At 47.2% G+C, this 21,578-nt stretch overlaps 1 protein-coding gene across 1 annotated transcript in view; it reads right to left on the reverse strand.

The window, feature by feature from the left end:
* Window positions 1-12,588: 12,588 nt before the first annotated feature.
* Window positions 12,589-21,578, reverse strand: part of LOC138580180 (C-type lectin domain family 2 member D3-like) — a 131,726-nt gene continuing 122,736 nt past the window's right edge. The window contains exon 5 of the mRNA XM_069650508.1: window positions 12,589-16,907. Within this exon, the coding sequence (XP_069506609.1) occupies window positions 16,748-16,907 (160 nt within the window). The 3' untranslated portion in view covers window positions 12,589-16,747. The remainder of the gene's footprint in view (window positions 16,908-21,578) is intronic.

The following is a 21,578-nucleotide window of genomic DNA, read 5'->3' on the forward strand; positions in this document are numbered from 1 at the left end:
AATACTTTGCTACTTATCATGAACGCTACACATGCCATCTTTAATAGGTCTAACTGTTGGGTCTGCTTGCATTTACCGCAACATGGGGATAAGGGGCTAGGTTGGTATATTCACCCTTACCTTTGACAACTGCTTGTTATGCTTCTCTTAGAGCACTGTTCTTTGGTCGTTGGGACGATAGCATCTCGGAACTTTGATGGCACTAATTTGAATAGTTTTGAGAAACGTGTTTTGACTCCCCTGGGATGCTCGCTTTTCGCGAATAGGAGTAAGCTCAACATTGCTTCTATTAGGCCTTCTGATAGACTGTCTCGTCCTTTCCAATCTTTGATTTCCTTTAAGATGGCTCTGATAGGAAATAAGGACACCATGCCTCCTTCTTATACTGTTAACCATAGCCCCGATTCAGTTTCTTTCTGCATACAGAGGAATGGCACTCGGTCAATGGGGTATTTTAAAGGTTGTGCCAACGTTGCAAATTTGACTGGGGAAAACAGACCTTTGTATGTAGGCGAACCTGTCTATTTCGTTTGCGGTAATGTAGCATTTCCATGGTTACCCAGGGATTGGCAGGGAACTTGTTATTTAGGAATCCTATTACCTGTGGTGTTTATAGCAAGTACTGTAGAAGTTTCAAAGGCTCGTCCACGGTGGGACGAGAATGGTGACACTCCAGCACAGGTTTTGGGAGATGTAGCGAAATCATTTCTTCCATTCTTTGGGCAGATAGCGAATTCCGAAGATATCAGGAGACTAGCAAGAGTACTGGAGAGAACCATCAACCGGACCACAGATATACTCTATAACATGACATTAGAGCAGAAAGCGATCAGATTAGTAGCACTTCAGAACCGAATGGCATTAGATGTCGTTCTGGCTGAACGTGGTGGAGTATGTAAATTAGTGGGGTCCGCTTGCTGTGTTTTCGTACCTGATTCCTCCCCAACTATCTTCAAGGCAATACAGAATCTGCATGTCCTTAGTTCAGAAGTGCATGTTCCCGAGGGAAACTGGGATTTTAGCGCTTGGTTCTCGGACTTCTTGCGATCTTGGGGTTGGAAGGTGATTTCAGTTTTGCTGATTATTTTGGGAATAATGTTATTCCTTTGCTGTTGTATCCAATGTCTACCTAGTATATGTTCGATGCTGGGGGGATGCTGCGCTCAGGCGATAGCTACAATAGGACATAAGGTGTATGCCCCGGATAAAACCTCCAAGGAATATGTGTTGAAAGAGATCTTAGTAAATGATCTGATGTTAATAGATATTTCTGACAGCGATTCAGGGTGCATGGATGATGATGCATGGAATTGTTCGCAAGGAGATCAGAAGTAGTTTAGCACTTGGCATAGGCCAAATGGAGGGTTTGTCAAACAGGAAATTATATTGTGCCTCCTATTGCATTGAATATATGTATATTGGCTGCTCATGAGCTACTTGTGAGGAGATTCGTGTTGCAAGGTCCTGACCCTAGAATCAATGTAAAGCACCATTTTAGGTTCTCTCTCTCTGTGAAGTCACCGTGTGAGTTAAAATGGTGGATAGTGTTTTTTCTGTTTGTAACTTGGCCGTCTTGACCTCTACGTGCAAGTTAATGTTTAAACTGCCATAGGCTATATGTTAGGATCATGTAATGAGACCTTGTCCTTCATTGACCTGCAGATCAAGGACTACCTGTGTCAAGCGAAACTGATCCATGAACATATATTAACTGCAATGTCGTTTGAATAACTGAATGTGAACGCCTGTTTAACTACATTGTATGCTTAATGTTAAACCTAGAGAATACACTGTTGCCCTTATGGCTTGTTGATATGTAAACCAAAAATGAACTAGATACATATAGAAGAACAAATCAGAAGCAAACCTGGCATGAACCCTAGATCAGTAATGTATCAGAGTAATATTAACCTGCAGTAGGGCTGGACATCATGCTGAAAATTGTATAAAAGCCTGACTATTTCAATGTATATTCCCACTCACTGAGCACACCGAACCACGCTGGAGTTCGCTGTGTTGTACTGAGGGCCGATAGCTATCTGATTTGTCTTTGACTTTTGTAACTGTTTAGTATAAAATAAAGACATTTGTATGTTCCTTTGTAACCTGTGTTTGGTGTATTTCCTTTTGGGCTACCCAGCCTCAACATTATTTCCTTGTTTTCTCAATTCCTCCGAACCCACGTCCTCGTGAAAATCCTCCTCTGCCCCTCGGAAACCCTCTCACCCTCTTGGACCAGGAGTATACCTGTTCATCCACCCCTATGTCATACCCAATTCACGATGTCCTGGTTGTCCCGATTGCCCCTGTTTTCCTTCCATAGAGTTCATAATTACTGCCCCTACTAAACAAATCTTCGTGAATTTCTTTTGAACAAGCTTAGCCTCTGCCTTGTGTGCCTGCTCTATACTCTCCCTCTCCTTTTCTTGTCTTCTATTAAAAGAATTCACAATGTGTGCTTGAATCTCCAGCCAACTCCTGGCCTCCATTCCTCCCACCATATCTAAATCATGCCGTACTTCCTTAGGGAGTCCTTTCTTTAGCATGTGGTAAAGAATTGCCATGCTTTGGCCCCACCCTTCTCTCGTCTCTGCCTTCCACATCTCCTAAATTAACTGGATGTGTGTGGCAGGATCATCCTCCAATTTCATTGTTTTTGTTCAAATTGAATTCATAGCTGGATACATAATTCACAGGGCCCCCCAAACCTGTGCCCTATAATTATTAAAAGCTGCTCCATCGTGGGTATTCGTATAACTGAACTCCCGCATACCCCACTTTTCTCCAAAGCTCATCTGACCACTCAACCATCAGAGCCGTAAATAGGCTTTTTTCATGTCTCCTATGGCCAACTTGACACTGGTGGTATGTTTCTCCAATGCAAAAATACACTTCCCTGCAGTGAGCGGAGGGAGTGTATTCATCAAGTTATTCCGGTCCATGTGTGACCACGGGACAAAATACGCCACTCTTTGGCCCTTCTGAAGTAACAGAAACTGGGTTACACCGTTTTCCCTGAGGCTCCCCCTATCTCTCCCCTACTACGTCCTTGCGAGTACCCTGGCACGTCCTATGAGTCCATGGTGTGCTCTCTATGGCTACTACTGGACAGGAGGTAGGGCGACTATGCCTTGCTCTCCCTGCACAACATCCCAATCCTTTTTATCTCTGGTTCTGGTTACCACATCCCCCGACCCTTCTATAAGCATGGAAGCATAATCAGCACTAAAATAGTGTGCCCCCTTCCGTCCTCCCTGTCCAACCCCTTTACCTGTGACAGGGTCCCTGTTATCCACATACACCAACTGCTTTGATAACCAATTTATCCAATCCCCCAAGAACCTGCCCAAGCCTCCACCTTCCTTCTTTTACATCCCTTGCCAGTCTTCTCTCTTCTTCACACTCTTCATCTCTTTGACGGCATAGCAGCACTACCTCTTCCTAGGATAGTAGCCTATCCTCTATCCTAGCAGGAAAAGGCCGGATAAGTCTCTTTCTTGACCATTCATACGCTCTTCTAGCTGCCGGCCTCACTCCCTCTCGTTCCTCCACCCTTAATCTGTCTACTAATCTAGCAGTAGGGTGAGTTACTCCCTTCCCACTCTGCGTTCGCAACCTCTCTGCCGCCCTAACCATTGAAGGAGTTAACCTTCCACTCTCTTTAAGATCCCAATTCTTAGTAATCGTAACTGATGAAGGCGCTATCCATGTCCAACTCACAACCACTGGAGTAGACACTGGAGAAAATGGAGGTTCAAACTCGAGGTCTGTATACCCCTGTAAGGGTGATAAAGGATAGCACCCATATGATGGCTGTTCAGAAGGAATTCCTGCACTCTCCTTTTTCGAGACCTCTTCCACGATTTTAACACTATGGCCCTTACCGCCTTTTTCATACATCCTCCATAAGTCCAAGATATTTAACAGTTTCTCTAGTTTCCAGCCCTTGTGCCTGGTAATTAAAAAGGTATGCAAGTTCTCCAATATCCCTGTATTATAGGTTCCCTCGATAGGCCAAGAATTTATCGTTTACCCTTACTTTCCCACAACCCTTCCCTATGGTACTTAAGGATTTTCGCATCGTTGTTGTGCAACACCTGGCACAAATGATATCAACCGAGTCTCCATACTCCAACCCAATTTACCCCAAATAATTCACCAAAAAGAGTACCATGCCAAACCCGTGGCACAAAACATTTCTACACAAAGAATTCCCCTTTTTACCCCTATCCATCTGCTTAGTTGTTCCCAACACTCACTAACCGTACTCATTTATACCTCAATTATCTCGCTCAGCTACTTTCTTTAATTCTACTTCTCACTCTTACACAAAAGACAGCATTTTATCAAAAACAATGTGCTGGCCAACATCCTCCGAGATATCTCCCCCACTCGAGCATTGAAAGAGGGCAATGCTTTTTACTACAGCGCCGCTGCTCTCGTTTCCTTCATTGACTAGTATGGCCTTCTCTACTACAAGCCCGTCTTTTCCTGACTACAGGAAGTTTCCCCGTCACTAATTCGACTAACCAAGAAAACCAAGGTTAGGGATCCGCCCGCACAGCCGATACACCATAAAGATTGCCAAATGTAGAATGATAATGATGTGCTATTTATATACCGCCTTAATCCAAAGCGCTTTACAGAGCACATATTTACATACAATATCACCCAACCGAAATTGGTACTCATTTATCGACCTCGGAAGAATGAATGGCTGAGTTGGCCTTGCCAGGATTCGAACCTGCAACCTGCAGATCACACTCAGATCGCAGTAGCGATTGCTCAACCCGCTGAGCTATCTTATCGGTTTACCGGTATACTTCAAAAAGGTATCTACGGTTGTACTTACCATAAGATCTCACCCCACCTTCAGGTGAGGGCTCCAGCCAACCAGACAAGCAAACTAAAGTGTATCAAGACAAACCCCACAGTGGGCTTGCAGGGTGGAATACTACCTCACCCCTCTAAAATAACAAACTAAGTAAAAAATACATAAAAAGGACTAGCAACACAGAACAGTTCAATTACTCCATCAAAACGTTCACTTCTCTAATCCCTGCAGCTTCGACTAATTCCACACCCTGTACTCCAATTCTACCCTTACCAAAAAAAGAAACATCCCTCTTTCCCTTGTTGCTTTACCTCCAAAAGTACACTCACGAGACACGAAGCGCTCCGATGTGGTGCTCCGTCAAATCACCCTGCATATCTGGACCATGGCACCATGCTTCCGGGGAGCAGACAGACCTTTTAACCAATATGATGTCCGCAGACCTCTATTTCACTGTGCACGGAAGACCTGACACCGCAGTGAGGTGCCGCAGCAGAGTGGTGCAGAGAGGACTGACAATGTCTCGGAAAGCTTGGGGTCCCTTCGTGGTCACCAAATTTGTCAGGCGGACCCCTACTTACCTCAGCCCAAACTGGGCAGGAGCGAGTGCATGTTTTGTACATAAAGCAAGTTGATCTCTTTGAACTACAAATTGCTATCTCATCTGCCCTAGCTAACTGGCTCCACTTAAGTCATTCTAATTTATGCGACTACCACTCCAGCACATATAGCCTCTAGTTGCACCCCGAGAAAACAACTGAACACCGGACACCATGGCCTCGGGCCCCATCTTTATTGCCAGCCCAAGCAAATGGCCAAACCCATCTGCATGACTTCAATGCAATGGGCATGATTACATCTGTCGCTTACGGAATTCTTAAGCCATAAACCACTGCGTCATGTTCGCAGGCTGACCTTCTACTGGAGGACTCATTATTCCTCTGTCAAGCCCCCAATCCCGCGAAAACCAGAACTTTCCAGCTACTTAAAATTCACTGTGCAACTGCAAAGTCCGAATACATTCACAAAACCCCACTATATGCAGATTTATATAACCTCCTTATTAAAACTCCTTTTATATGTTCCTCCATGTGCAGGCCTTATAAATATTATTCCTTCTTTACCGCAGGATTTCAGGACAGGCCCCTTTCGCATGCGCATAAAATCCCCGTCGCACAGTTTCTACGTGCCTCAGAGCACTGCATGTGTGAATCGTGTTCATGTTACATTTGGTGGTTTTAACATTGTATTTTTTTTATGCACATGCAGATCTAATATGTATCTGCTCTATATAAATGTAACATATCCCACTCCATACTTATGATATTGAAACATCACCCCCATTATTTTGCTGCCTCCCCGTCATCAATATGGTGCACACAGCATGAACCCCTCATGCTCGTGGGGACCCTTCCTGACCACCCCAACACTATTAATTTGGTGGATTTGGAAGTGGTTTGCCTGATAACCTGAAACATTATAGCAGGATGTTAACTTGCTTATTTGCACACTGATTCTTATGTATTGTGTCTACAGTGTTTTATCGGTATACTTAGTGATGTTTTTATAACTTAATTCAAGTTTTTAGCTCATTGCTTAATATTTTTCTCTGTATGAAAATGTATGTGGATTTGTGCACTTTTGTGGCCACCCCGAATAAAGCTGAATTGAATGAAAAGCTAGACAAGTATAAAATAAATGGATCGTATCCATGTTCATGGTAATATGTATGATGGCTTTTTACAGATAGACTTTAATTTGAGATGTTGAACAAATTGCTCCATCACAATCCAAATGTGTAATTGAGATTCTCCAAACTTTTTGCAGCAAGTAAGGAGATTCGATAGGGTTTACGTGCACCAAAAAAGTGGCTGCCTAATTCACAAAGGGCATCTGAAAGAGCTCAGGTGCCTATTTTTAATCCTTTCGGCTGTTTGCCCAAAGAAGGGGCCGTTTCTGCACATTTTAAAGGGCATCCCGAATTCGCAATGGGATGCGCTTTAAAACGCGCAGAAATGACGGTCATCCCTCAGCGGCTTTTAAAAAGAGGCAGATGTCTGACCCTGCCATGATTTGTTATTGAAGTGTGACAGACACGGGTAAACCGCGGCTATCACACTAGCATTTGCATTGCCCAAACAGGAATGTAAATGTAATTTCATTGAGACAGGCCCTTTCACGAGCTGTCCGAGTGGAATGCTCTCCCAGCAACCACATGGTTGCTGGGAGTCTGTCATACATCATCGTGGGAAACATGTGTTGTACAGACCCTCCTGAAACGTGCAGGCTACCTTTGAGAATAAGCTGACCTGCACATTTCTAAAAATAGTGCAGATCAAATGGACACATTCAATGCGCTCCTTTCATTTGCGCCATTTATTGAAAATCTGCACTAAAGGGTTAAACCCAAAATAACATTGGGAGAAAGTACATTTAATGTCCAAGAGAGCCCGGAATGTAGTTATTTCGCATGTAGGTGCTTAACAAATGACAACAAAAATGGACACAGCACAAAGGCCTCCATTCAAAAGGATTTATCTGCGACATGAGCTGCAAAAAAAACAGGAGAGACATTTACTAAAGAGGGGATGTACTTCAGCCAGCAAACCTCCATAAGACGGCCGCCATAAATCTTGACTAAAGTGCTCATTGGAGGTCTTACTGCAAACATCTGAGACAGGATCACTCGTCTCCCCGACAGGTGCAAAGAGTAGATTTAGTTACAGTGTCTATTTGCCTATCATCCACACGCCAGTCAATATTCCCACGCCCCTTTGCGAGGATTGTTTCTCTTTATTTGATCAAATAACATAATTCAAAACAGGAATGAAATTCATTAACAGAAAACTGTGATATTGAATATAGCAGCGATGGTGCCAACCCTTTCCAGTGCATTAAAGGGCATTAGAGCAGCTTTGAGGGCACATATTGAGAGTTACTGTCCCCTGGCACTGTCCCTGCCCTCGGATTCTGCTCTCTCGGATCAATAAAACTGATCCAGGGAAGAGGAGATGCCGACATCCGTGTGAACTGTACAGCAATGCCCAGTAGCCGGCCATCAATCAGTTCACATCACACACATCCTGAAAGCAGCCCGAGGATGCACAGAGGTAGTCGTTTCAACGAAACGAAAATTGTCTTTTTCACCCACTTTTTTTTATCTTACTATCAGTCGACCTTACGCCAACCCGCAGTAAGTATGCTGGGGTTTTTCACAGTGGGAAGCTTTTAGAATTCCACCTCTTTCCAGCGCCGTGTGCTAAAGGAATGCGCTGTTATTTGGGTTGCACACATCATGTGTACGAGGGTAGGGGGAACGCTGACTCTTTGAAGGTAGATGCAGTTTTCTGAGAGGTATGCGGTGGTGAGGTGTTTCTATAATACATTGCCATCCCCACACCCCCCCACAACCCCCCCACCCCCCGCACACACACTATTTAAAAGGAAGGCTAGGGTATGTTTTTTTGGGAACCTTTGTAGAAAACGATGTACTTTAATGAACGGTGGGCCAGCAGCATAGACCAGCCAGTACCATCTAAAGACAGTGGCCCTCATTACGACCCTTGCGGAAATTGACTGACCGGACCGCAACAGCGTAAATAGCGTTTCCGCCATTGCACGAAGGAGCAAAGTGCGGCCAATCACGACCCATCGGGCACGAGCATTACGCCATGGCGGAATCCGAAAGGCTGCGATGGCGGAAATGACCCCAAAACGGCCCTTACCGCCGCCGTACGCTGCACCAGGTGCAATACCGCCACCCATCTTAGCGGTCACCGTAATGAGCGGTCACCGTAACGAGCGTGCACCGCAAATTACGGCCACCGTAAATATACGGAAACGGAAGTAAAAGCATGTGGCCGGAACGGGAAACAGCACGCCGCACAACTATAAAATCCGAATCCCAACACAACCATAAAAAATCCGACCCTGACACACATCCCAACCCGTTAGCAACCCCAGTTAAAAAAATAAATATGGGAAAGGTAGCCAAGAAAGCGTGTGACCGCAAGCGGCAGGTACACTTCTCCCGAGAGGAACTGACCGTGCTCACCGAGACCCTACAGGAAAATTCCGCCGTCGTCTTCTCCAGTCAAATGACCAGGACGGCCCTTGCCAACAAGAAGGCCATATGGGTCCTGGTGGCACAGCGCGTAAGTGCGGTGGGGACAACACCCCGCACGCCACAGCAATGTCGCAAGCGGTGGGACGACCTGCGGATCCGCGTACGCAGCATACTTTCTGCGAACAGGAACATCGCCACAGCTACCGGGGGGGGTTCAGAGTCGCCCATCAAGTTGACCCCCTGGGAGGAAATCTGCGCCTCCACCATAGGAATGGAGAGCATAGAGGGAGTCGGAGGGATGGAGAAAGGAGTGCCGACATCCGGAGAATCAGGTAGGTTGGCCAAGAGAAACAATGCGAAATCCACAAACCACGAACATGTGCAGTACCATGTGACCCCATAGTGCAATACATACTTAGCCCTGACAGCGCCCTCTAAAAGTCAGAATGAACAAACAAATCAATCAAGAAGCCATAAACAACCCCTACATGTGCAGCATGCACCCCCTAACTGCAGGCAGCCAAATGAATGCATCCTCAATCCACACGGAAATGAGACCACCTCCAAGGCCCAGTCCCAAATCAGCCTCATGTACCACCCCAATGCATTTGATACGTTGCCATTCCAAATCCGACAGACCCATAACTAACGCTCGCCCCTCTTTACTCCACCACAGGGTCCGATACCAACGACGAGCTGCAGGACACCCCTACCAGCACGCCTGCAAAGAGGGCCAGGACCAACGTCCCAAGAGCCTCCACCTCAGGTGCAAGGATCAAGACACGGCAGCAGCAGGAATCAAGTGGCAGCACACTGGAGGGGACTGCAACAGGCACCCCAGCAGCCAGCAAGTCCACAACCCCAGCACCACAGGTCCCCCCAAAGAACGTATCTGATGGCACCGCCTCTGGTGGTAGCAGCACCATAGGGGACACAGCTGTCATGCCAGCATGCTCCGACACGGAAAACAGTGCTGGCGACGTAGGTACCATCCATGACCTTTCCCAATCCCCCTGCATGTCCCATCCCCTACACCATGACGAAACCACGCAGGGGCACCCTGAAGACGACGACTGGCCAACCCCCACAAGTCCTGTGCCAAGGCAACATGTGTTGAGCAGCCCCCCTGTCACACCACCGCAAATGTCCATGGCCCAGCAGAGGCAACAGTCCCTCGACCTGCTGATCGAGCAACAGCAGGAAGCGTCCACGCTACTCAAGGACCATGCAAATGAATGCGGGGGTTCCAGGGCAGCCATGGAAACATCCACCGAGACACTCAGGGCACAAATAGAGAAAAGTAGTGAGAGCCTCAGGGGAGAAATGGAGAGAAGCACCGAGAGCCTGAGAGCACAAATGGAGAAAAGCACCGAGAGCCTGAGGGGGGAACTGCATGCGACGTCCAAAGACGTCTGTGCTGAACTTGCTGCTGTGCGCCGTGTGCTCTCGGAGCTCTCACAAACCCTCAGAGACATGCATGGACGCGAGCAGGCAGAGACCTCATCCGTGGCAAGTTCCGTCCAGGGCAGCCCCCAACGCAGATCTGGCAGGAACCTGCGCTCCACGGGCAGGGGTGCCCCTGATACCCGTAGAGGGGGCTTGCAATAGCGTCTACCCACGGACAGCATGCATATTTGGACACTGGTGTTGGGGGGGGAGGTAGTAGGGTGGAGGGGGTGTGTTGGGCTTCACTGGGTGGCGGGTCCATAGGGTGTATAAATCAAATCACATTAACAATACAGCACCTCATTATCATCCAATGACATGTGTGGACATTGATATTTGCGTACGAGGCCTTCATAGGCGTACAGTCCACAATGTGCCTGTACTACACACACACAGTGCCACAGGTGCCCTTTCCGTGTAATAGGCACCATGCGTGGTTGCTAGAAGCATGCATCTATGATGCTCTGTCGGATTGCACGTGCATCCTGTGCCTCATGGACTCCTTGAGGTGCCTCCACATCCCCACCCTCATCATCATCATCATCTTCAGGTGCATGCAGTACAGCGTCAGGGGGCATGGGCACATTCCTACGTATGCACATGTTGTGCAGCATGACACATGCCATGACCATCTTAGAAACCTTCTCATGGCTGTATATGAGTGCCCCGCCAGACCTGCTGAGGCTGCGGAAACGAGCCTTCAGTAGGCCGAATGCCTGTTCAATGACCACACGGGTACGTGAGTGGGCATGGTTGTAGTCCTCCTCATGCTCGTTCTGTGGGTTCCGGATTGGTGTAAGGAGCCATCTCTTCAGTGGATACCCGGCATCACCTGTATGAGACGAATAAAGGGTGTCAGTGGAATGATAGTGCTAAGTAGCCCCCCCCCCCCCCTGCAAGGTCATTGACGCATCAAATGGGCCACGATGTCATGCATGAAATGAGACTCACCGAGTAGCCAGGATCTGTGCCCTGCGTGTCGCTCCATGTAGCGTGGTATTCTTGTGTTCCTCAGGACCATAGAATCATGGGTAGATCCTGGAAATCTGGCACAACAATGCGTAAATATCTTGTTGGAGTCACACACCATTTGCACATTGATTGAATGAAATTGTTTCCGGTTGCGGTACTGGACCTCCATGGCATGTGGGACAACCAATTCAACATGGGTGCAGTCGATGGCACCAATGCAACCCGGGATGCCGCCAAGTGCATGGAATCCCACTTTAGCGTTGGTAATCTCCTGGTACGTGCGTGGTAGTGTGATGTGGTCGTCGGCGTGCTTCAGGAGGGCATCGTGCACTTGGAAGAGTGTCCGTGAGAACAGTGGCTGTGAAATGCCATGCAACTGTCCCACTGTGTGCTGGTAGGTGCCTGTGGCCAGGAAGTGGAGTGCAGACACCACCTTCAGTAGGGGTGGGATGGCGGTTGGGCTATCTATCATGCTCACGAGGTCAGCATGTGTCATGTCCACAATGGCGATTATGGTGTCCCGGTCCAAACGGTAGAGGGTGTGGATCTGCTCAGCAGTGAGGTTGAACGGATCGGCTCGGAGGCGTGGGATTGCGGGCCGCCTGCGTGGTGGTGGTGGCAGTGCTTGTGGGCCTTGCTGACCCTGCCTTGCCCTCCTCCTCCTCCTCCTCCTCCGTCTCCCCTGTGCGCCCGGTTGTTGTACCTGTTGTTGTTCGTCGTCTTCTTGTAGTTGTAGCACTTGCAGTGCTATCTGGTACCCCAGGCCCAACATCGCTAGTCCTGCCGGTAGCATTTTGGAGTGGGAGTGGTTGTGGGAGGGGTTTGGGTCTGCAATATATGTGCTGTCGGCCTGTATGGCCTCCACCTGTGCTGATTGAATGAATCTGTGGCAGATGCAATCCCTTCTGGTCGAGCACGGCCCGCACGTAAGGCTGCATTTGGCCGCATGGCATCTTGGGATTGGAATCATGTATCAAATCCCGATGGCAGTGTGATGTACTTTGACTGATTTTCATGCTATGCTCCCATTGTTACACATGCTATGATTGCAGCCGCTTACATACCTGTGAAGAGTCAGTGGTATGTAGGGCTCGATCGATGGCCGACCCTCATGCAGCACAGTAACGTACTTCACCGACGGGCGTGGCGTCCCATTTGTGATTGCAGCCAGTTAGCATCATGACACACAGCCGCACTACATTGATGTAATTGTGAATGCAAGCGTTCACAGAAGCCTTTTCGACGTAATGTTGCAAGTGAGGAATTCGAAGGCCAGCATTTTTGGTTTTGAAGTAGCGGCGAGGATACGCCCACAGGTCTGGCTGGAAATGTAACGTTCTATTGTAGAATGTCCTTGGGACATGGCCCATAACGAGCAGGCAATGAATGATATGAATTGAATGGGATGCGCAATAGCGTAGTGGACGATAAGGCAGGACGTTCCCAAATCCATCTTGCTTCACAACACTACAGATCCGGCCAGGGGCACAGTGGTTTTTGCGGACTGCATTACGCACAGACGCGATGGAAGTTTCACATATTATGTGAGTGAATATTCATGCGTTTTCATTGCGGGATGAGGGAATGATGTGTGGATGCATGGACTGATGAATCCGTTCAGGGTCTGCCATGTACATGGGTTTCTTGGTTCACTCCCCTTCCCCTGCGTTATGTGATGCAAGGCTGCCATAGTGGGACATACGTCTCTCTGCCCTTGTCGGATCCTCCCTGTCTCGACGCGCCTTCATACACTTGTGTCTAGGCACGTTACTAATCCCATGTCATGGGTTCTATCTTGACGGACGCATGCACAGTAACCGACGTTGCCAATGGTGTATTTAGCTCGATTGGTTTCGTTGTGATTCGATACTGGATTAGGGGTGTGTATATTCCTTTGGAGTGGGCTAGCATGCATATGGGTGTGGATTTGGTGTGTTGAATGAAGATTGTAATGCATCATGAGTCCCGTAATGCAATCGGTTGATTTGTGTTTCTTTTGGGTGACAGGTATCTCCTGCCCTATTGCAGATGCCATCTCTACGCCACTCCTCCAGATGGTTTTTACTCTCGACTCCTGCAGCTTCGGGTGAATCAGTGGAGCTCCATTTCGATCATATGGGACGATCGCCAATGGGCCACATGCCCTTACGCTGTACTGGTGGCTAGGTGCAACATTTCGGCCTTTCAGCTCGACTAGTGCCTGCCTCATGGGACGGACCTGCGGTTCTTGCCGCTTCCATGTTGCCTTTTGGAACGTTGATGTAAGCCCTGTGTGCCATGATGGTACAGGGCGTCACACAAGTGGAAGCCGGTCAATTATTGCAGATGCAGCCCTCGGTGATGATGGTTGTTTTGGTGGGATTTTGCAAATTGATGTGGGGCCTTTGTCATTTGGATGTGCATTTAAATTGTATTCCGATATTTGTCGTGTTGCGTTGTTCTTTGCAGGTGATGTGGCGATTTTCGCTTTGTGGCGGTATGTATTGCATGATGATCTGCTTTGTGTTCCGCCTTCTGAGTTGAGTTGTGTGGTACAGTACTGGCCGCGTTTGCCTACGTAGCACAGTATGGTCACGGATAGAGGCTGCCATTGTGTCTGTTTACATGATGTGCTGTTCAGGGGCGGGGGATTGGCTTTTGGCCGACTGGTGCCTGTCAGCCAGGTCGATTGGTGGAATGATGGGTTGTTCAGAATGTGGCTGGTCACAGGTGACTGTGTTTGCGTGCGTTTGTTGGAGGGGGACTGGGGTCATGTCCATTGGAATAGCTTCTGTATTGATGCCATCTGTGCCCTGCAGCTCCCATCGGCCCCTCTTGGGATGGGCCTGGCTGCTCAGTCACTCTGCCGACTTGTGTGGTACATGCTTCTGCTGATGGTTGGTTTGTTTACTGGCATGAGTACAGGGCTGGTGCAATCCCCCTCAGGATGCTGTTGTGGATGTTGCCTTGCGCTGGTGGCAAGCGATGGGGGACTACTGTTGTTTTGTGTCATGTGTTCTTGATTTTCATTTTGATGTGTTGTACCTTCACATGCCTGTGCTGCGTCAGTACGGCTATGGTGACATGCCGTACATGGATGCCCACTCACGGGGCGCTTTGAGCCCCTGCATGCTTTTCTACGTTGGCATGCATGGGTGAATAGTGGATTTCACTGGTTGCATAGTGTGTGTACATTGCGCCTGCCAGGAGTTGTGCAATGAGGCCAGGGAGTGGAGTACAGGCACTCAGTGGGCCATTTACGGTTGGTTCGCGTTGCCGTATTTCTCGCCATGGCGGAATGGTACTTTACGACGTGCTTGATGGCGTTCAGTACATGTCCGCTAGGGTCAGAATTCGCGTACCGTTGCGCCATGGCGGTGATTCCGGTTTTGCAAGGCGCGCGTGCGCGTACTTGGTGCAGTTAGCGTTGCCGTTCACTGCGGTGTCGCTAATGGCATCGTACTTTACGGTGACGGGTCATGATCGCAACGAGCGGTGTTCGATGGCGGTATTGCATTTCCGCCATCATTTTTCCATTTCCGCAAGGGTCGTAATGAGGCCCAGTACCAATAAAAAAGGGAGACGGCAGCAAAGCCTGTGACTACGAAAGCAAATACCTCGCCAACTTTAAGTTGAGCACATGTCGGTCCTAAGAGGGAGGAGAGCAGGCAGACAGGCTTTGCACTGATGCATTCAATCTTAGCTCACCTTGTGATCGGTAGTGCCTTGAATGGGCACATGACCCACAATGGGGATTGAAGAAGACAGGTGGGCTTATTCTGCTCATGCAGCATCCACGCCCTCACAGGGCCTTCCATCATTGCCGTGTTTATTTGTGCTATGGTGTGCCAGAGCTGGGTGGAGGGGCCTCTTCCCCAAAGTACCCCAGCACCACCAAGGAAATGCGCCCCCTTTCACCTCGCCAGAGTGACCCTTCACGTTGAGTTGAACATGACAGACCAAATTCTGCCTGATAACCTCTTGGAGTCCTCGTGTTATCTCCCTCCAAAGAATGAATTGCAAAATTAACCTTTCATGGACTACAATAAGAAATTGGGACTGGAATAGTTCTTGTGGCAGGTCTTCTGAGGGCCATTGGGCCATGCAGCATTTTCCTCTACCCTCTGCCAGGCTACAGCATGGTAACATTATGCAAATTAAGGGGTGTGGAGGAAAGAGTAACAGGAGGGCTTAGTGGTCGCTTGCAAGCAAAAGATTTTGGTTTCTGTTTGCTATATATTTGCCACCTGTATTTTATGGTAAGCTTTGCAAACTCAGCAAACGCCCACTGGGAGTATGTTTCCAACTGTATGAAGCAGAGCACTAAGTAACTGAACGCATCATTCACATATGTAGTCCGTCCACCAACCGGTCTGGCTGTCGCATTCTATCTGGGCAGGAAGTGGTTTGCATGACTCGTACCGTCCACCAACCGGTCTGGCTGTCGCATTCTATCTGGGCAGGAAGTGGTTTGCATGACTCGTAACTCTGCTTCCTACTCGGTGGTGAACCGAGCGAGAGGGCAGAGGGGCAAGCTGCCTAACCAGGATGTTTGTCACTGGGACACCTCTCCCGTTCGGCACCTCAATCAGGGTGCCCAACAGGGAAAGGTGTCCCGCTTGGAGGACAATGTTTGCTGAGCAATTCCTGCTCAGCACGCTCATTGTCCTGGCAGCAGGACACCTTACTTTTTACAAACAGGAGTAGGGTCCCGCCGCCAGGAGCTCCGTGAGCTAATGTGAGCCATTAGGCACTGATGGGAGGGAGGGGGGGCTATTAGCAGGGAATTTTGTGCATGGGAGGGAGTGATCAAGTATTAAACACTGATGCGATGTCCATTTCTGTGAAGTCACTTCTGTTGGTGCAATCCATATGCAAATTAGGAGGTGTGTATGTATTTTGTCCCAGAGCGCCTGGACAGAGCTCTAATAGATGTGTTCCCCTGCATCTGTAATTATTCTGTAGGTTTTGTTTTGTTGTGTGTTAAAATGCCGTCTACCACTAATTTTGGCAAAAAAGTAGATTGGGGCGGGGGTGGGTGGTTTGTGGGCACGAATGAGACCATATTGAATTGCACGCACTGCATTGGGGGGGTTGGGGGGGGTGGGGAAGCACGACTCTTTCGTGGCTCGCCCCCACTCTTGCAATGCTGGATACTCCCCTGGGCGTACTGATGCACTCTGCAGGGGGCACGGGAAAGTGGTTGCCTGTGACAAGTAACTGGACTCGATAAGAGACTACAGTGTGCACATATTTCGACCTTATTGGGTCTCATCAGTACCCTGTAACCTGCCCACCCACCAGTCTGCTCTGCACAATCTATCCCAGCCGGGAGTGCTGTGCATGACGGAAACCCCTGCATTCTGCCGATATGCGCTGCATGGGCAGTGCCAGTGGATGTCTCTGACAGGTAAGTGTAGATATGTGCCCAAGAAGCTGCTCAAATGCCTTCAGTGAAAATGTGGCCGAGTCCAGGCGCTCCTTTTCCGCTTTCGTGCATCAGAAGGTGCTTTGGTCCTGGTGCAGATCCAATTCATCTTGCTGTGACATCCACTGCTTCTGGCAAAAGTGTTCAGGAAGGCGCACTCGGAGTAATCGCGTATCTCGAACCTGCAAAAGCAAAACAAGGAAATAAATGCACAATTTCAGGGAATTCCTGCAGGTTCACAGTGGGTACTGATTAAAGGCGGAAAAGGCTTTTAATATATACGGACACACACGGACACCACCCACTCCCCCCCAGATTGAGGGGAAACCATGATGGTGCCAAATTAGAAAAGCTCAGAGACGCATCTCGGGGGAGTTGCCCTTTAAATTTAGGGACGAAAAGAGCAACGTTCACTTACTGCACAGGAACCCTGAGGCCAAAGACAGGAATGTGAGACAAGGTGCTGCACCCAGAGCCAGAACTGGAGTTATCAAGGTCAAGGACTGTGGAAGTGGGGTTACCATGTAAAACTGCTGAAGAGGAGCACACGTTGCTATTCAGAGGGAGCGAGGAATACCTAACACAGCAAGGATTGTGAATCTGTGATCTTCACGATGGGGAACATGCCTTTTCTCTATTGCCACAGATGCTATTATATTCGATATTCTATTCATGCCATTTTCCATTGATTGGCAACTGCCATCTTTTGATAGGCATTGCCATAATATGTACTAGCACTGCCATCGTTTGCCAGGGATTGCTTTAATATTCCTATATACTGGCATCATTTGCCAGGCTTTGCCAATCCTTATAGGCTCTGGCATTCTCATCGTATGGTATTTAAATCAAAGGTTGTGCCATCATGTGTCTGGGTACTTCCACCGTATGCCAGGTTTTTACCGCTACACTCCCATTACTTCCACCATGCAATATCTCTTCACATCAAATATGGAGGCACCCATGTCGTTTGCCAGGCATCAGTATGACAGGCCAAGCCTTTGCCTACTATTCCCAGCTGTTCCAATTAAATGCCTCGCAATGCTATCATATGATCACATCGTGTGGTATATGCATGGCTATCATATACCAGGTATGGCCATAGAATGCCACACGATTGGCAGGCAGTGCCTACAAAAGCCCAGTTACTCAAACCACTGCCAGTAGGGCCATCAAAAGCAGCTGCTCACATTTACTTAAGTAATGGCTGGAGAGAGAGGAACCAAACACCACTGCTCCCTTTGCTGCACAGCCAGAGCCATCAACCTCCACCGTTCCTCTGCCTTTTCACAGGGGTCTAGGTACCAAATGTGGCTGTCGAACAGGGAGCAGGGAAGTTGCACTGTTCTAAGGTAAAACAGAACTGTGGAGAACAAGGCCACAAGAAAAGGAAGGTAATATCCTTGCCCGCTCCATCCTTGCCTACTTCTCTTCAGTGGGTATGGCCGGCAGGCAGTGCAAGTGGAGTGTGTTGTACTTCCAGCACCCCCCTAACTCCCCACACTTGGTGTTCATGGAAGCAATAATAGGAAAGAGAGGGTGAGTGGGAGTGCAGGGACTCCACACCTCTCTCCCACGCCTCTCTTGCAGCAGCGATTAGAAGCCAGGGCACATGTAAGCTTAAAAAAATAAAAGCACTCCTTTGGATCAATAGATCTTTTTGTGCTAGCATACAGCATCACTTTGCCTTGGTGGCAAAAGTACCACCAGAGACCAAAACTAAAAAAGAATGTTCTTTTCTAATGTACAGGTCAGAGTCACTAGTGACTGGTGAACTTTCAAACAGGTTGGACTAACTGGGCATGCAAAGCGAGTGAGCCACCTCTCATTACCTCGAAAGAAACGGGCTAAAAAAAGCAAGATGATTTGACAGGCTCTGCAGTGGCACTCACAAAACATTACTGTACTTTGTGGGGTATATTTACCAACCCCGACTGAAATCCCCTGCAGCACAAAACTGCATTTCAGCAGTTACAAAAAATGGCTGTGCTGTGTTTGCTGAGCACATATGGGGCTCGATTGAACATAGCCCCCCCCCAAGAATGGACTGCATTTTGTTTTCTTCATGTGAACCCAAAATAAATATCTCAAAGGCAGAATGGCTCAGCGCTGCTGTTCTGACATCAAAAGAAAGAAAAAAGAAAAAAAAAACTAAAAAGCTGCACAAGAAAATGTCCTACATTTGAAACGAACTCGCACTGGTGCTACTTTCCTTTTTAAACATCACAAGTTTGGTTCTAGTAAAACACAGCCATGTCCATCTGTTTTATGTTGAACACCATCAAATAAGGCTATCCTGCCCACAACAGCATTGTTTATCAAGTAAAATCTGTGAAGCACAGAGAAATTCATTCCAACCCGCATGACCGGCATTCACTTTTGCAACAAATTAACACACGCAAGATACTTCAAAGAAAATAAGTTTTCCCTAGCCTTGTGTCAATTACCCAAAAAACTATTTCAAGCATCTTTCTGTGCTCTGAAACTGACCTTATCTGTAAAGGCCTTTCAGAAAATATATGCCAAAGAAATCGCATTTGTGAAATAAATAGGAGCTAAAAAGAATACGTGTAAAACCCGCTTTTGCAAAGCAGGGAAATGACACTTTTGAAAACTAAATGTGAAAGAATGCCATTACTCGCACAGGAATAGTAGTATATGTGTGGGGATGGTGTTTAAAATGTATAATATATTTATTTACAAAAGACTTGGGTTCTGTGAAAGAAAGAAAGGGGAAAAAATGTGTTAAACCAGCAGAATAAGTTGGCCTAGGCAGGCACTTCAAAGGTACCAAACCTTCTTGGGAAAGGAATCCCCTCCATAAAAAATGAAAGGGCCAAAGTGTGGAAATTTGCAACCCCCGTCAGACTGTTCGGCATTTCTACAGCAAGGAACAATGGACCTAGGGGGACTGGCCCTGTCACAAAGAAGTGTGAATTCATTTGACACCTCTCCCAGCTTCCACTACCTAGGTTCAAAGGAGGAGTCATGGCAACCCATACACAAACTGACCAAGGGAAGACATTTGGCTGGGGGGTTGGAATTACCGCCCACATTTGAGGACAAATCCAGCCCATTTGATTAAAAAATGTTTACATTAAGACATCTATTTCAGTGATCTGAATAAGCAGTAATGTGGTATGATGACAATTTTAATGTAATTTTTGGAGAAGTGAAATGAAACTGTGTGTGTCTTCCTCACATAAGGTGGACGTGAATGGCAGTAAAAAGGCATTTCTGGGGAAAACGTAAATGGCACAGATATTGAACTTGATGAAAATATGGCAGTCACCATTAGGCTTATGTGTAGCCATTTGTAGAATTTTAGATCAAATGTTTCACATAAAAAAACTGCGAAAGGGTGCCAAAAGGGCAGAGCAGCATCATACAGACTTGGCGTTTGGACCGGCAATTTCCTTGTAAAATATGGGATCTGCCTATCCTATTTTTATGAGTGTGACGATTGTGAATATAAAGTTGTATTCCATAAGTCCTTTTTGTGAAAAATTAGGGTTGTGGGACAAAAGGAGCCATAAAGGCATATATCTAAGGGGAGGTCACTTCCTTCATTCCAATCAGCTCAGAGGGTGGTGGCGGCAGAAATAGCCTGACCTATCCTAGTCAAAGAGGTATGTCCAGATTATTTCCGCCTAGCTTGTAAATTCTCTGATGTCATACTGCCTATATAAGACCTAAGCAAGAAGGCATAGGGAGATTCAACATTCAAAATTCACCCTGCAATACTCCAAGATTCCAGAACCAGGTCCATAGATCCAGGCAGGACCACCGAGCTAGATCCAGGCAGACCCACTAATCCTGGGAGAAAAGAGGCCGCTGATCCCCTTTTGGGAGAATCCAGAGACCAGACCCCTTTTTGCCCAGCTGTTCCCATAAAGGAGAGCCCAGCTGCTGCCCAGTGACCAGACCCTGGCCTCGCTGTCCAGAGACCCGGCTAAGCTGTCCCAATTACCCACCTCAAGTGCAATTTGTAAGTATCACCCTCCCCAGTACCAAAAAGCTGCATACACTGCTCTGTTACCTTGCATTCTGTCCAAACCCTATAAAAATCCTAAAAGAAACCCTAGTAATTTCCCAAATTGTCAGCATTCTCTATCCTGTCCTCAGAAGAAACTGTGTTAGTCCATGTGTTAGTATAATTCTTTGCCAATTATTTCAGCTATTTAATTCCTTAGTACCATTTTTTAAATAAATTAATTCCCCTATAAGGAGGTGCGCGGCGCAAACTGGTTAAAATTGCAAATTAAAGGGTGCAGGGTCATTCTTTAATAATTTAGCCATTAAAAGATAGTCTCAGTAGAACCTGTCATTGTACCATCAAAACCGATTTTGCCGTGAGATTGTTTTCATTCTAAAATCCGATTTTCCTTTTTTATAAAGAAACCCATACTGTCACCACATAAAGAGTCATCCTTTCACTTCAGTATCATACCTGTTCTGTGCCTTTGTACCTTATCAGAAAAAACGATTTTCGATTTTGACTGTTTAGCTCATTTCTGTAGCTGTTTGCTTGTTTAAATCTGTAAAAAATAAGAAATTGCAATTTTGCCACGTGTGATTTTGGATGCAATGTTTTCCTCCCCAAAGCTGATTTTCTCACCTGTATTCATGTTGTTTTAGTACTTTAACACACAGTAGCTTGTAAGCTTCCTTGCCTCATTAGTACAGCCACACAAAATTCTAGTCCTATCTCTTCTACCGCACATGTAAACTGACCTCTAATTAGCCAGTGATTTCCGAGTGCCATTTTGCTCCATTTTTCAAGGTTTTACATTTTTGTTTTTAGCCTCTGATTCTGGATGGTAGGTTGAATTTAAAATCTGATTTTTCCCTCTGAA

Source organism: Ambystoma mexicanum, chromosome 3p (assembly GCF_040938575.1).
Source record: "Ambystoma mexicanum isolate Mex_15411 chromosome 3p, UKY_AmexF1_1, whole genome shotgun sequence".
In the NCBI taxonomy this organism is placed as follows: domain Eukaryota; kingdom Metazoa; phylum Chordata; class Amphibia; order Caudata; family Ambystomatidae; genus Ambystoma; species Ambystoma mexicanum.